Source organism: Miscanthus floridulus, chromosome 15, assembly GCF_019320115.1.
Source record: "Miscanthus floridulus cultivar M001 chromosome 15, ASM1932011v1, whole genome shotgun sequence".
Taxonomy (NCBI): domain Eukaryota; kingdom Viridiplantae; phylum Streptophyta; class Magnoliopsida; order Poales; family Poaceae; genus Miscanthus; species Miscanthus floridulus.
The window spans coordinates 70160813-70174691 of NC_089594.1; the positions used below are offsets into that span (position 1 = coordinate 70160813).

Genomic DNA, 13879 nt, shown 5'->3' on the forward strand with positions numbered 1-13879 from the left:
CATCTCAACTACCAGATCTAATCATGGATCTCTAGAAGTGATGCACGTCTATCTGCAACAGAAGTAGGGAGAGATGGCAATTTGAGAGAGATGGAAGAGTGGGGAACATAACCACGACATCATACCTGGGACAAGACAGTGCAACAGCCACCGACATTGAAGTAGCTCTCGTGCTTCTCATGTCCTCCTGCCTTTCTCCCCTTCTCCTCCGTGCAAGGAACTTGGACTAGAGAAAGAACTGGATCTAGGGTAGGGTTACGAGAGAAATTATGCTTTGTTTTTGGGGAGAAAGAGAGGAAGGGGGAGAGAAAGAGGGGCGGGGAGCTGAGAGAGCCAGAGAGCTCACCGGCGACGAGTTGTTGCGGCCGTCGGCGTGCGGGAGGAAGAACGCCACGGGGAGAGGGAGGCGTGCGTGAGTCGTGGCCTCACGGCCGGCCGTGCACAGGCTCTCGCAAACACTAGCCGCCTGTGGAACAGTGGCGGTTGGGGCACGGAGGCGGCCCGGGGGACGTAGGCGGTTATGGGAGAATGGCGGAGATCAGAGAAGGTGGAGGTAGGGCACAAAGCTGGCGTCAACAGAGAAAAATTGAGTTTTTTATGTAAACATTATATAACATAAATAAGTTACCATGCACAATTGTAGAATTTTCTGACAAAATTTAGAATTATTGCAATTATTTTATGGTAATTTAGGAATATAAGGATGAATTATCCCTAGCAAACAAATGTTTTCCCCAAAAAACTATGGGATATGGGATAGAGTGAAATGTATATGCATAAATATATTTTTTTTATTTTTTTTGAAAATATATTTGAAGCACGCATAGTTCCATTTGGAATTTGTTTCGGTAAGTACGCAGAAATTCATTTAAATGATAGAAAATATCAAATAGGTTCTAAAGATTTTAAACAACAATTTTGAAAATTTAAATTTTAAAATTAGAGAACTTCGAACATCATTTTGATCAGGTAAGTGATTTCAAATGAAAAAGTCGTCAACTCACATATATAAATAGTCTCACACACGTACATAAATAGTCTCACACACATACATATATATATATATATATATAGTCCCACAAATACACACACTTATATAAAACATACTACATCTTGAACAACTTTTCCCTTTGACATCTTTTCATTCCCATGGCAATATGTCTTTGGGTTGGTTCTTTTCCACAGCACTCATCTTTTTAGGAAAGTGCGTGAGATGAGTAAAAAACACATCCAATTTTGTTGAAAAGTAAAATGCAAAGGCGTCCCACGTATGTATACAGATCGCACGTTATATGGACGACTGAGAAGAACATCAACGTACACACCGAATATATAGACGTAGCTTGACACAACATGCAACACAAGGTATAGGTAGATGATTTGGGGCGGCCGGGCGGGCACGTGCGGATGCATTTTTTTCCCATCACTAATTAACGTGACATTCCCTGGTTGACTTGGGGCGGGACGGTTGCCTTTCTGCCGTCCCATCCTGCATAAATTAACACACGAGTCACACTGGAGACCGGCCGTGGATACAATACATACATATACACCTTGAAGTCAGGGATACAAATCGGTTTATTTGTGAACCCGTAAAGGAACTCGAAAAAAAAAACTAAGCCTATTTATATTATATATCTGTATGTATTACGTACCGTTGGCCATGTCGAAGCCGCGGGCCTTGAGCTCACGGTACTCCTGGCAGAGCGCCAAGGGCCGGCAGCACCAGTGGACGCAGCAGTCCCCGCAGGGCTCCTCCGGGAGCCCGTACTGCGACCGCAGCTTGGAGCGGAAGGTGTAGGTGTAGAGGCAACCTAGCCCCGTCGCCGCATCAATCAGAATGTACAGCGCCGCGGCCAAGCAGCACGCTTGGGTTTGTTATTGGGTTCGTCGTCCGCCGCCGCCGGATCGGACCGAGAGTCAGTTAGTATGTACGTACCGCGAGTGTGTGTATATATATTGATGGAGAAACTTACAGGTTTCTCCCATGTCGACGATTTCAGCGATCCTCCCCACGGTGACGCATGGGCAGCACAACGTCAGGAAGCCTGCAGCACGGGCATGACGACTAAGGTCGTGCGAAGCTCACAGACAATGTATTATATGCAAGACTAATTTGCTTACAGCCTCCGACGTCGGCAAAGCAGGCGCAGAGGCCGGAGGACCAGGCGCCCACCCGCGAGTTCCCCTGCACGCCCATGGGGTTGTTGGTGCTGTCCATGGCGAACCACCGACCTCAACTCGATCCGCGTCTGGGAGGGATGCTGCAGTGTGATTCTGAGCCAACAAGGGCGCGGTCCGGGTGTACATTTAAGCAAACGTCGGACAGGCACAGCTAGCTAGCACTGGCCCCAGCCACCAGGTAAGACGAGTCCACTCCAGCCAGTGTCACACGGCTTGTTGCTGGAATTAAAGATATGAAGGCACGCCGAATCGGCGGCCTTCTAGGATGTCCACGTCAGTTTTTTTTGTTTAGTGCGTTAGATCGAAATTCCACGGCTCAGATAAGACGCGTCTCAACCGGCCAGGTGAAGCAGGTGGCCGCATCAAATGAAGTAGGTGACGATGGATTGTCGGCATGCATGGCCGGTGCCTAACACGTACATGCATGGCCGGTGCCTAACACGAACATACTGCTGGGGCCGTCCTCGCTTTGCCCGCATGCATCACTTGTCGATTTGTGTGCACCCTGGCCCCATCCCGTCCTCGTTTCTGGTTCTCATCCCATATACCCATCCCCATCTCCATTTCTCAGCCGCCTGCGCGGGTGGCAGAGCTCGGCGCGACACGCGCTCCCAAATCCAAACGAGAAAAGGCTCCGCGTCTGCCTGCGCCTCGCTGCGGTTTCCCCGAATCCTCTGGCCTCCCGCCGCCGCCATGGACGACGACCACGACCACGACCAGGACCCCGACGCGTCGCCATCGCCGGCCGCCGGGGAGCGGTGCCCGTGCTGCTGCTCATCCTCCTCGTCGGCCGTGCCGTGGCGGCGGTCCGTGAAGCGAAAGCTGGGTACGGAGAAGGGGAAGGAGAGCGGGGAGGCGGGGGACGACCAGGCGGGCCCCGTGGAGCGTGTCGAGGCGGAGGGCGAGTGCGCGGCGCTGCGGGAGGCGGTGGCATCGGCGCAGTCCGCGGCGTCGGCGCTGCGGGCCGAGGTCGAGGAGGAGCGCCTAGCCGTGGCCAGCGCCGCCAGCGAGGCCATGGCCATGATGCTCCGCCTGCAGCGCGAGAAGGCCGAGGTCCAGATGGAGCTCGGCCAGTTCCGCCGCTTCGCCGACGAGAAGATGGCGCTCGACGCCGCCGACATCGACCAACTCCGCGCTTTGCTCGCGCAGCGCGCGCCGCCTGGTGCGCCTCCGCGTGAGGCTTCGCAAGTACAGGCTGCAGTTCCTCCACCTCGGCATCCCGCTTCCCGAGGGCGAGGGCGAGGACCTCGTCGCGCAGAGCGCCGCCGTGGAGGAAGAGGACCTCCTCCTGCTCGAGGGCGAGGATGGCTATGTCGATGGCGATGGCGGGTACTACCCTGAGCTCCGCTGCAACGACGGGGAGTACTACTACGAGGACGGGCAGGAGGAAGAGGATACGGTTGCCCAGCGTTTTTCAGCCACCGAACGGGGCCACTGTCGGCGCTGCCGGTGGTGGTGGCTCGGTCGGAGAACTACGGCGTGGCGTCGGCGGCGAGCATGTCCCGGTACGTCTTCCTGATGGCCCATAGCGCCCTGCAGCAGTCGCTCATGGCAGGCCTGTCCTGTCGGACGGGGGCCATGCACTGGAACGCGAGCTCCAGCACCATCTCCAGCGTGCGTTCCACGGTGAGCGTGCGGGCGAGGTGCGGGTCCAGCACAGCGGCAGAGGCGCCGCCGATGAACCTGCCCATGGCCCAGCGCGCGTTCCACGGCGGGCGTGCGGGCGAGGTGCGGGTCCAGCACATCGGCGGAGGCGCCGCCGATGAACCTGCCCATGGCCCAGCGCACGGTGAGGCGCTCCTTCATCTCGCACTTGGTCTCGATGGGGCGGCGCGCCAAGGCGAGCTTCACGAGGAGCACACCGAAGGAGTAGACGTCGCTGCGGTCCGTGAGCTGGCACATCTTGAGGTACTCCAGGTCCAGGTACCCCGCCATGCCCTTCACCTGGGTGGTGACGTACGTGGACACCCTGAGAGGCCACGGTGCACAACGCCGCGCTGCTCTACTCGGGCTCCTGGGACCGCACGCTCAAGGTCTGGCGCATCGCTGACCTCAAGTGCCTCGAGTACATCCACGCCCATGACGACCCCATCGATGGCCACCGAAGAGATCCGACCGCCACCGAAGCACACAAGCAGCGTCGCCAGGGAGTGAGGGCACACCACTGAATCTCGGGAGCAGAGGCGATGGCGAGGTTGGACCCGTACGAGAACAACGGCGGCACGCCGTCGTCGCCGCCGACACCCGCCTCTCCGTCGGTTACAACATCCTCTCCCGTGACCACTCCAAGATCACCCAGCTGTATGTTTTTGAGCCTCTCTCTTGCCGTCCGTCCCATGTATGTATTGTTGATTTCAGAGTCCATACAGACTTGGGTCGAATTCGGTAGCTCTGAATTGAGATCCCACTCCCCGGCTTTGGGATCGGTTAGTGCTGTAGGGCCTCGCGTGTGCTTCCAACTATGATTTGTGCCTCCTCTGCCACTGTTTCATTATGGCTGGAAATCAGTTATTCTATTCTGAAATTTAGTGTTCAGTATTCAGTTCGTTGAGAATTTGCAACACTTTAGGCTAAACTTCACTGCTACTAGTCTGGTCACAATTTCGAGTGCCTCTGGATATGTTAATGGTCTTCGAAAATATTTAACCACAGCTTTGAATTTAATAAGTTGTCAAAATTACCATTAGTCGAATTGCATGTGTTCTAAAGACGGAGCTTATAGTGGTGCTATCATGACCTATAGTATTTTCTGTATGAATATAAAGAAACTCATATAATGGTGCTATCAGGATCTACCGTGTTTTTGAGCTACATTGTGGGAACAGAACAAAATATGGCGCCTAGTCCTAAATGGGATTTGTATTTATAGATGAAAAAAATGATTAGACCAAAACATCTATCATTATAAACAAATTTTAGAAGTAACCATCATATAATATTTGTTTTGGACTGCAGCTTGGTGATTTTAACATTCTCTCGGCAAATTTTCTTCCAAAGTGAACCTGCCTTATTTTTATAGTCACAGAAACGCTTCTCTAATATTGTCACTGAATCGATGTGATGATTTGCTAATGTTCTCTCTGTTTCCTTGCGAACAGGGCAGACAAATGTGTTTCGGCCTCGTCTGGGTTCCAAGGTGATATCAAAGCTTTGCAGAAGGCTCTGGCTACTAAGGAACAAGTAAGTCACTAAGGCTGTTGATTCCTTGAGCTGTTGAACTGGTTGTGAGACCTCCATTAAGGTTATTGTGTTTTTGCGGTTGACCACATCAACCTTATTATATTGCAATAACGTGATATTCAGATGAATTATATGTTGAGTGTTGACCATGCCATGTGTGCCATTTTTCTCTTAAATTTTAAAACTGAGAGGTCGTGTATCCTAAGAAAGAAAACTCTGTGCTTGAACTTTCCCTGAGAAAAGGTCCACCAGTTCCTAAGAATGGTGTTTTCAACAGCTCTGTATTATTCAGTTTTGCTCATGACTACGTTGGCAATGTAGCTAGCTAGAATAATGCAGGTAAGTGTTCTGACAGCCAATCCTGTAGTCAAACTCTCTGCTGCCTTTGGCACTAAGGCTCTTGCAGCTGGTGCAGATGTCTCACTTGATACTGCCACTGGGAACTTAACCAAATACAACGCTGGACTGAGGTTCACTCATGAAGACCTCATCGCATCCCTGACCCTGTGAGTTTTCAAAGTGTAGTAATCTTATATATTTAGGCGCTGTATGCGACTATTATTTGACAACGCTTAAGCTTATTTGATACTTGTAATTACTTTTTTTATGGTTAAGTGCAAATCCCTGCTTAATGCGTCTCAACTTCAAGCCGTCGTGTACCTGGTTTGGTGCATAGAAGATAGTCAAAATATTAATATATTGTCACCATGATTTCACCTTCTGAGACATTTCTCAGATGGAGTTTTTGGGAGAAGCAACTTTATAATTTTGCTTCTCTTATATTTGTTTGCAACAAACACGAGTTTCTAGGTCACTCAGATTATTGCATGTACAGAAATTGGTGAAAGTTACTGACTTTGCTAGGTGTTTTTTTTTGTTTCATTGAAAAAAAGGGATCTTTTGCAGTAAGCTGGTGGCAATATGGCTAATATTGAGTCGTGCCTCCAGGAAGGGTTTCATGCTCGGTATTTTGGTTTTCTAATTGAGTGAAAAGTCCTATGTATAATTTTGGGTTTGATGCTCAATGTTTTGGTCTTCTAATTGAGTGAAAAGTCCTATGTATGATTTTCTTATATTAAATGAAACTGATTTCATAGCTCCTCAACAGATATAATCTCGTTTCTTTTAGGATGTTTACTGTCTTATTATTGCAGTGACTTTTCAAATTTCATGTTGCTGATCCAACCTTCTCTTACACGAACAACGGTGGAGACAGCCTTACTGGAGCTTACTACCACAAGGTGAGCGAATTGAGCAACACAGCTGTTGGGGCAGAGCTTACCCACAGCTTCTCGACCAATGAAAGCACCCTCACCTTTGGCAGGCAGCACGCTCTGGACCCACCAACCGTCTTGAAGGCCCGCATCAACAACTCTGGCAAGGCCAGCGCCCTCATCCAGCATGAGTGGAGCCCAAAGTCACTGGTCACCATCTCGGCCGAGGTCCACACAAAGACCATCGAGAAGAGCTCGAAGGTCGGGATTGCCGTGGCCCTCAAGCCCTGATTGGTTATCGAGACCCTTTTTTTTCCTCTAAGCTCCTAGCATGCCTAGTCAAGTCATCAAGTGTAACGAGCCACACTTCTTGTGGCGGAGAATTTGGACTCCACAAAAGTGAAGTGTAACGCGCCACACTTTTTGTGACGAAAACTTTGGGCTCCACAATAGTGAGGAGTTGTGGCTATAAAATAAATCTACAACATGTGAGACGGTGCTAAGAAAACATGACAGCTGAAGTGGTCAAACAATGCAAAGAATCAAAGACTAAAGATCGCTCGGCGAGTTTGCCCATGAGCCCATGAACCAAACAAGTCCATTTAGGGGCTGCAAAACTCTTATCCAATTATTTTACTTGTAGAAAACAAAGAGAGAACATCCAACCGTGCAACCCAAATGTTAGATGACTACTAGAATTGCTCAAAAAGAGTTGACCACCGCTCCCTCCAATCCAAATTATAGTTTATTTTGCTTTTTTCTGAGTCAAACTTCTCTACCGTGAACATTTTTTTTGTTTTTTTCTAAGTCAAACTTCTCTACCGCTACAAATAGTTATGCATGCATAGGTTCATGCAGCAGGCGAGGTGATTGATGGCAGCAGGTGGCCTGGTCTACCACACCATGGCACACCATGTATGCACCTGCAACTGGTCGGTGCAGCGGCGGACCAGACCATGCACCTCGGGCCAACGCGCGTGGGACTCCGGAGCACGCGTCGTGCACAGGCGCGGGCGGCTGTCCATGCTTGATCGGTTCTGGATTGTACCCGTAGAAACACTCGAGTGCTCACCGCTCGAGAAACACTCGAGTACGGTATAGTTTTACCGAAAAAAGTAAAAAAAGATGTGGGTATCAGGGTGTGGTATAGATAGACAACAGAGCAAAGCAAAGGAAGGCATGCCTGAACAGACGTCACTGGCATCCTCGTGGTTTAGATAATTCTGAAAAGATGTTATGATCTAACTTCATACAAAGGTTGCCGCATACTATGGACAAGGAAGGGAAGGAAAGAAGAACACCTAGGAAAAGTTAGGCTTGGGTAGTAGGGAGTGCTTAGAAAAGCCTGAGTGGATGTCAAGTCCCAAGCACTGTGCCCAGCTCGACGGCACGACGCACGTCGGGTCACTGTCACCGCGTGCCCCGCGGACGCCGTCGGTGTCGGGCCCATTAGCACCTTGTCCTCGCATGGCCACGACATCATGCCGACTCGCCGTCCTCGTGCGCTGTGCACCTCTACTTTTCCCATCCTCCGGTCCGCTTTTGATATTCGCCCTCGTCCCCGTACCGGACCCCCCTCCCTTCTTTCTTCTTTTGGGGACAAGGCCGCCCGCACGCCTCCCTCACCGAGCGAACCCTCTCTCCTCTCCTTTATCTCCCCCTCCACTCGCTTGCGCAGGAAGCACACCATGGCCGGCTATATCCCCACAACATGAATCAGCAGTGTATCCCATCCATGCCATCTCCACTTTCGGTGCGCTGCGCCCTATCTACGTTCGCCACTATAGGATGCCCTTGGTCCTTTCTCTTCTCCTTCATCCTTGTCCCTCTCGAATCTGAAGCAGAGGTAAGAGATCCAGTGGTCATTGTGGAACTAGGTTCGTCTGACAGAAGTGATGGTGTAATCTGAGAAGAAAGGATCTGGTTTTCAAAGAAGTTCAAGTCTAGCGTTGGTTAGTTTGGTCTTAGGGTTAACGATGTTTTACTTCTCAGCCTCCTGTTTCTGGATCTGTTGATCATACGCCATGTTTTGGATAGTCATTATCATGTTGTTTCTCCATTGCTCTCGTCTATCCCGACTTCTGGACTAAGCCTTGGTTGTACTTCGTGTGATTCCAGGCTTACGAAATGTAAGGGGAGTGAATCCTAATTCACTCTTTTGTAAACCCTCACGTTAAGAGACATACTTGTGTTGTAGCTTCTGCTCTTTCCACCTATAATGCAATCCTAGCCAATGTTGTGCTTTGAATCTAAGTGTCTAAGTTGCTTGCGCCCAACTCCATCAAATACTTCTTTTCACTAACATGTCATTGATTTGCTGGCCTACAATAGGCACCATGTAATGACAACCAACCTCTATGTTCGTTTACAGCATTGTAATGAAAAAAGTCATGTTACATTTCCTTCCCATATTTACCTGTTTAATGTACCAAATAGACCAACCGTTCGTACCAATGCGATGAGAAACATATTAAACATATGAGCCACCTATACCAAGCACATCACCCGCAGCGAAGCGCGGGCAGCAGTGGCTAGTATTATTGATGTATATGTGTCGACGCCGAATAGAGGTCACTGTTGTTGAAACTAAAACAGTTTAGGAGAGATTGAATTTGGACTTGGAAAACAATTAGAAGCGCAAAAAGGGATCAAATTTGCACAATTGAGCAAAAACTAGATAAAATCAGCATAGGCCGGTTTCTCTGTTCACGGGGCCAGCAACAGGCCAAACCGGCTGAGGCCGGTTCTGTTAGCCTTGCCAAGCTGGTTTCGCTTGTCCGAGTGCATATCTTCTTAAATTGGATTCAAACTCTTCTAAACTAATGGGAAACATATAGATTGCAACATTGAAAGATTTACTGCTAAGATAAGACCACACCATATATATATAGACACGCACGAGAGGATCACGTTCGACTAAGGTTATCCGTACACTATGGACACAAAATTAATCTACTACTCATTTTTATCTCTTCTAACCCCTTGCTGTCCAGCGTCACTCTCGATGGGAGTTGTTGGCGTTCTAGATGGCCTTGCCAATTCTAAGGCAGACTCGACGTTCCCCTCCCTGACAAGTCTTCCAAGAAGGTTTTCGCGAGCTTTTTGGGCGAAGAACAAGCATCAAATCTGCTTGGCCGACATGCTGGTTGGCCTTGCTGCATTTGGCCTCGGACGTGCTAGCCCTTGATGGTACGTGACCCTAATAGGCGTCAAAAGTCACGCACCAATAACGGCTACCACGCTTGAGGTCTCACATTGCCGAACACGCAGCGGAGATGTCAAAACAGTGAGAAGGTTACATAGAAACGCCAAAAGATCTCGTCAAGAGAGGCGCTGGATAGCACAGAAGGTTAGAAGAGCTAAATGGTAAAAAAGGGGGTAGTTGATTTATTTTGATCAGTTGTGTATGGTTGGTACCTCAATCCGTCATAATCTTCTGATATATAGAGAGATGTGGTCTTATCCCAATCCAAAGTCGAGATCTATTAGTGTCCCACAACATAGTCACTGTGAATTAGCAAAAATTTCATTCTTGTTGTCTCTACTTGTTCCCCAAACTCGAATATAAGTACCTATGACTTTTCGGCTATAAACATATGCCCCCTATTTTTAAAGTGAAGCATATGCAAATTTTCAAAACACATAAAAGCAAAGCAATGATGTCAAGTCATCAGCTATTTTGTTCCAAGGGCGATCCATGCATGATCCCTATTTATTCTAAGGGTGATATTAAATATCGGTCATTGTTTGGATAATACTTAGGCTTCTTGCCAAACACTCGGAAAGTATTTCTTCAAATACCTCCTGTTAATTTCTCTCAGGAGAAGGTCACCTTGCAATGTCTCTGGCATATATGAATTCCCAAATACAAGTTTAATCACCTTGTATAGACCCTCCTAGCTTGGAGACCACTTGCCAAACTTGTAGCTCGTTATCCCAAGTGGTAGAATAGTTTTCCACACTTATTCCATAACTTAGAAAGATTTGCCTTTTTACTTTCTTATTATAGGTCTAGGCAACTCAAGCTTTGTCTCGTTCAATATCCTTCAAAGCTTTAGTTCTTTTATCGGTCACCTCATTGATATTATCTATCATTGCATCATGACACATAGGTCATTTTATTTAGCCAATCTATATGCATCCAGATTTACTTCAATGAGCAACACATCTGCTTGTCTATATACCTGCTCAAAAGGAGTAACTTTAGTTGCACCATGTCTATATGTGCGATGAGCCCATAGAGCTTCAGACAAAACCCCATGCCATCTGTTGGGATTGTCCTCAATCTTCTTTCTGATGAGCTTGATCAAAATCTTATTACTTCACTCAGCTTGGCCATTAGCTTGATCATAATATGGAGATGAAATGAGGAACTTGATCTTATATAATTTGGCAAAATCCTATACCTCCTTTGACATAAAAGGCATCCCTTGATTCATAGTTAATGTTTGAGGGATGACCAATCTAAGTATTATATTCTTAGTGATGAACTCAGCTACCTCCTTATCTATCATAGTTTCAAGGGCACAACTTTGGTCCAATTTTTAAAGTAATCCATGGCAACCAAGATGAAACAATGTCCCTTTGGTGATGAGGGGTGAATTTAGCCAAAGAAATCTTGCCCCCAACCGTGAGATGACCATGGCTTGATAATAGGACGCATCGTCGCAGCAGGCACCGGCAAAATATTACCAAACCATTAGCACTCTTTGCATCCCTTGTAGTAACGGAAACAATCGGCAATCATAGCAGGCCAATAGAAATCAGCCCGACGTAATAACCACTTCATCTTCAGAGCTGATTGATCCATACCACAAGTTCCTTCATGAACTTCTCCCACATCCACCTTTGCTTGCTCAAATCCAATCACTTATGAAACAAATCTTTGGCAGTTCTTTGATATGATTCATTCTTGTGCAACACAAACTTAAATGCACTCCGCCAAACACTTTTATCTACTTTAGCATTTGGATAACGTAAATAGCACTACTACACAAATCATTTTGAGACTGCCCTCAGATTTTTGTGTGTGTTAATTATAGATTTCAATTAATGTTTAGTTGTATGTAATCTGCGATGAAATCTTCAAGTGTGTACATTTGAGCTAGTTATGAGTTGGTTTTCATTGCACATTCAAAGATTGTGATGAAGCTCTATACTTTTAGATGATGTAGTTTATATTTCCCAAAAGAGAAGATATATATACATGCATGTACCACTATCTCATTTTGATGCGTCTTAATATTTGTTTCCACTACGTACAAGGTTAATTGGCATGTAAAGGTCGGAATGGATGTACCAGATATCGAGGATATCACATCCTTTCATAGAACAAGTGACAAAGTTTTTTGACACTACTTGAAAGCATACTTTGAGTGTGAATCTACAGGGAATCATATGTCCGTGTTCTCACAACAAGAACGGGTGTGTCTGGTTGCTAGAAGGCAGTGATGTCAAATCTCACTTGATCCAGTGGGGTTTCATTGAGGGATACACAATTTGGATGTTTCATGGTGAAGAAGATGTGAGTGGTGCATCTAGAAGAACATTGTAGTTGGTGAATGCAGACTATGGAGGAGGAGCCTCATCAGCTCAGCATGGCATCGATGCCGAGAATGATTTTATCAGCATGGATGATTTTGTTCAGGACGCGATCGACGGCAGGTGTGGCGATGATGAGTATATTGGTGAGGTGGCCATGGAGGAAGTCGAGTACACAAAGTTGTTTGAGGATTTCATTAACCGTCTCGATAGCGATGACCTTCTATATGCGAGCCCCAGGTGGCTAGTCAATTTCAAAGAGATGAAACATGGGCAAAGGATCTGATCTATAAGGATGTCTGAAGGAATGGATGGCACTGCGTTTTGATCTCCAAATGCTGATGCTAAAGGCTCGTTTCGGATGGTCTGACACTAGCTTTGATGAGTTGTTTCGGATGGTCTCCCTGTTTCCAAAGGATAACAAAGTGCCCGCCAATACCTATCGGGCGAAGAAGGTGATTCGACCAGTGATGTTGGGTCTTCAAAAGATCCATGCTTAGACTAACTACTGTATCTTGTACTGGTGCACCTAGTATGTGAGTTTGGAGAGCTGTCCACACTGCGGCGCAAGTCATACAAGATGAATGTCGGGTGTCGCATGGATGCGAACGACGAGGGAGCCTCGAGTGGGCTTAAGAAGAAGGTGGGCAAGATGACTAGTGCAAAGCAGATCTCGTCTCATGAGGAGGAGGAAGGTTACACATAGAGGAGAATTACTGCCCTGGTGATGTGGTATCTACCTGTGATCGATTGCCTACGTTGTATATTTGGAAACCCCGAGGATGCCAAGCTGATGTCCTGGCATGCATCTAATGATTGCACGAATGACGACGGCAAGCTGCGACACCCTACCAATGTTTGGTAGTGGAAGCATTTCAACGCCACGTACCGGGACCTTCAGGATGAGCCGAGGAATGTCGTGTTCACGCTGTGTTAATGCAGGCGGTCGTGTTAAGTTGACCGCCTTTGTTAATGGTATTAACGGAGGCGGTCAGGGCACCCGCCTTCATAAAGCATGGTTAACGTAGGCTTTGAATTGGAGGCGAACGCCTTGCCTTCCTCAGTTAACTATGTGGCTTAGGGAAGATTGGCCTCGGTTGGTTGTGTCAGCCCTTGTTATGTTCCCTCGTTTTGCATCAACTTTTCATTGGTATGAATATTCTATCTTTCAACATTGAAACCTAATGCTTGTTTACCCCATATGTTAGCCTTACCGATTTCAACCCATAAAATATGCCGAATCTGGAATTCGACAAAATATACAATAAATTCAAGGCATTTATCGAGATATGCATTAAGTTATCCTTTCAAACATTAAAAAGCATCAGCAACTTCCTACACCAATAGTAAAGAATCACCAAAGGCTTCAACATGTTTCACTTTCATGAACAACAGAATTTCGAGGCCAAATTAGAGAAGTTCATATTCAGCTTGATTGTTAGTGCAAAAATAACTCAATCAACTCGAGGTCTCAAAAACAGTGCCATTAGGTGATACAATCACCACACCAATGCCTTGACCTTCTTTGAAATCCAATCCAACAAAATAAAGCTTCCATGGAGCAAAGGTAGTATAACTAATTTCATTTTCTACATCAATTTTATGGAAAACAACGAAATCAACGATGATTTGACCCTTTAATGTCTTCAATGGTATGAAAGCCAAATCATATTCAATTAGTGTATATGCTCATTTGCCAATCATCCTGCTAAGGATTAGAGATGTAACATATTCTTAATCATATCAGCCTAGCAAGCAAC

General features: G+C 47.0%; 2 protein-coding genes across 2 annotated transcripts; one reads left to right on the top strand and one right to left on the bottom strand.

The window, feature by feature from the left end:
• Positions 1-977: 977 nt before the first annotated feature.
• Positions 978-2282, bottom strand: LOC136509323 (cell number regulator 2-like). Its single transcript, XM_066504153.1, has 4 exons — positions 2125-2282; positions 1977-2048; positions 1656-1868; positions 978-1489 (listed from the first exon to the last, which is right to left on the bottom strand). The coding sequence occupies exons 1-4, from the start codon at positions 2219-2221 to the stop codon at positions 1431-1433; spliced, it is 441 nt and encodes a 146-aa protein (XP_066360250.1). The 5' UTR covers positions 2222-2282; the 3' UTR covers positions 978-1430.
• A 2088-nt stretch (positions 2283-4370) lies between these two features.
• LOC136507615 (mitochondrial outer membrane protein porin 1-like) lies at positions 4371-6869 on the top strand. The gene is made up of 5 exons (XM_066502284.1): positions 4371-4485; positions 5140-5143; positions 5283-5364; positions 5686-5870; positions 6563-6869. The coding sequence occupies exons 1-5, from the start codon at positions 4371-4373 to the stop codon at positions 6867-6869; spliced, it is 693 nt and encodes a 230-aa protein (XP_066358381.1).
• The last annotated feature ends 7010 nt before the right edge of the window (positions 6870-13879 follow it).

Excerpts from the sequence above, each read along its gene's own strand:
- LOC136509323 (XM_066504153.1), bottom strand. The coding sequence starts at position 2,221 with ATGGACAGCACCAACAACCCCATGGGCGTGCAGGGGAACTCGCGGGTG. Across the intron at positions 2,049-2,124 it reads CTTTGCCGACGTCGGAGGCT|GCTTCCTGACGTTGTGCTGC; the intron begins GTAAGCAAATTA and ends CCCGTGCTGCAG. Across the intron at positions 1,869-1,976 it reads CGTCGACATGGGAGAAACCT|CGTGCTGCTTGGCCGCGGCG; the intron begins GTAAGTTTCTCC and ends AACAAACCCAAG.
- LOC136507615 (XM_066502284.1), top strand. The coding sequence starts at position 4,371 with ATGGCGAGGTTGGACCCGTACGAGAACAACGGCGGCACGCCGTCGTCG. Across the intron at positions 5,365-5,685 it reads CTCTGGCTACTAAGGAACAA|CTAGCTAGAATAATGCAGGT; the intron begins GTAAGTCACTAA and ends TTGGCAATGTAG. Across the intron at positions 5,871-6,562 it reads CTCATCGCATCCCTGACCCT|GAACAACGGTGGAGACAGCC; the intron begins GTGAGTTTTCAA and ends CTTCTCTTACAC.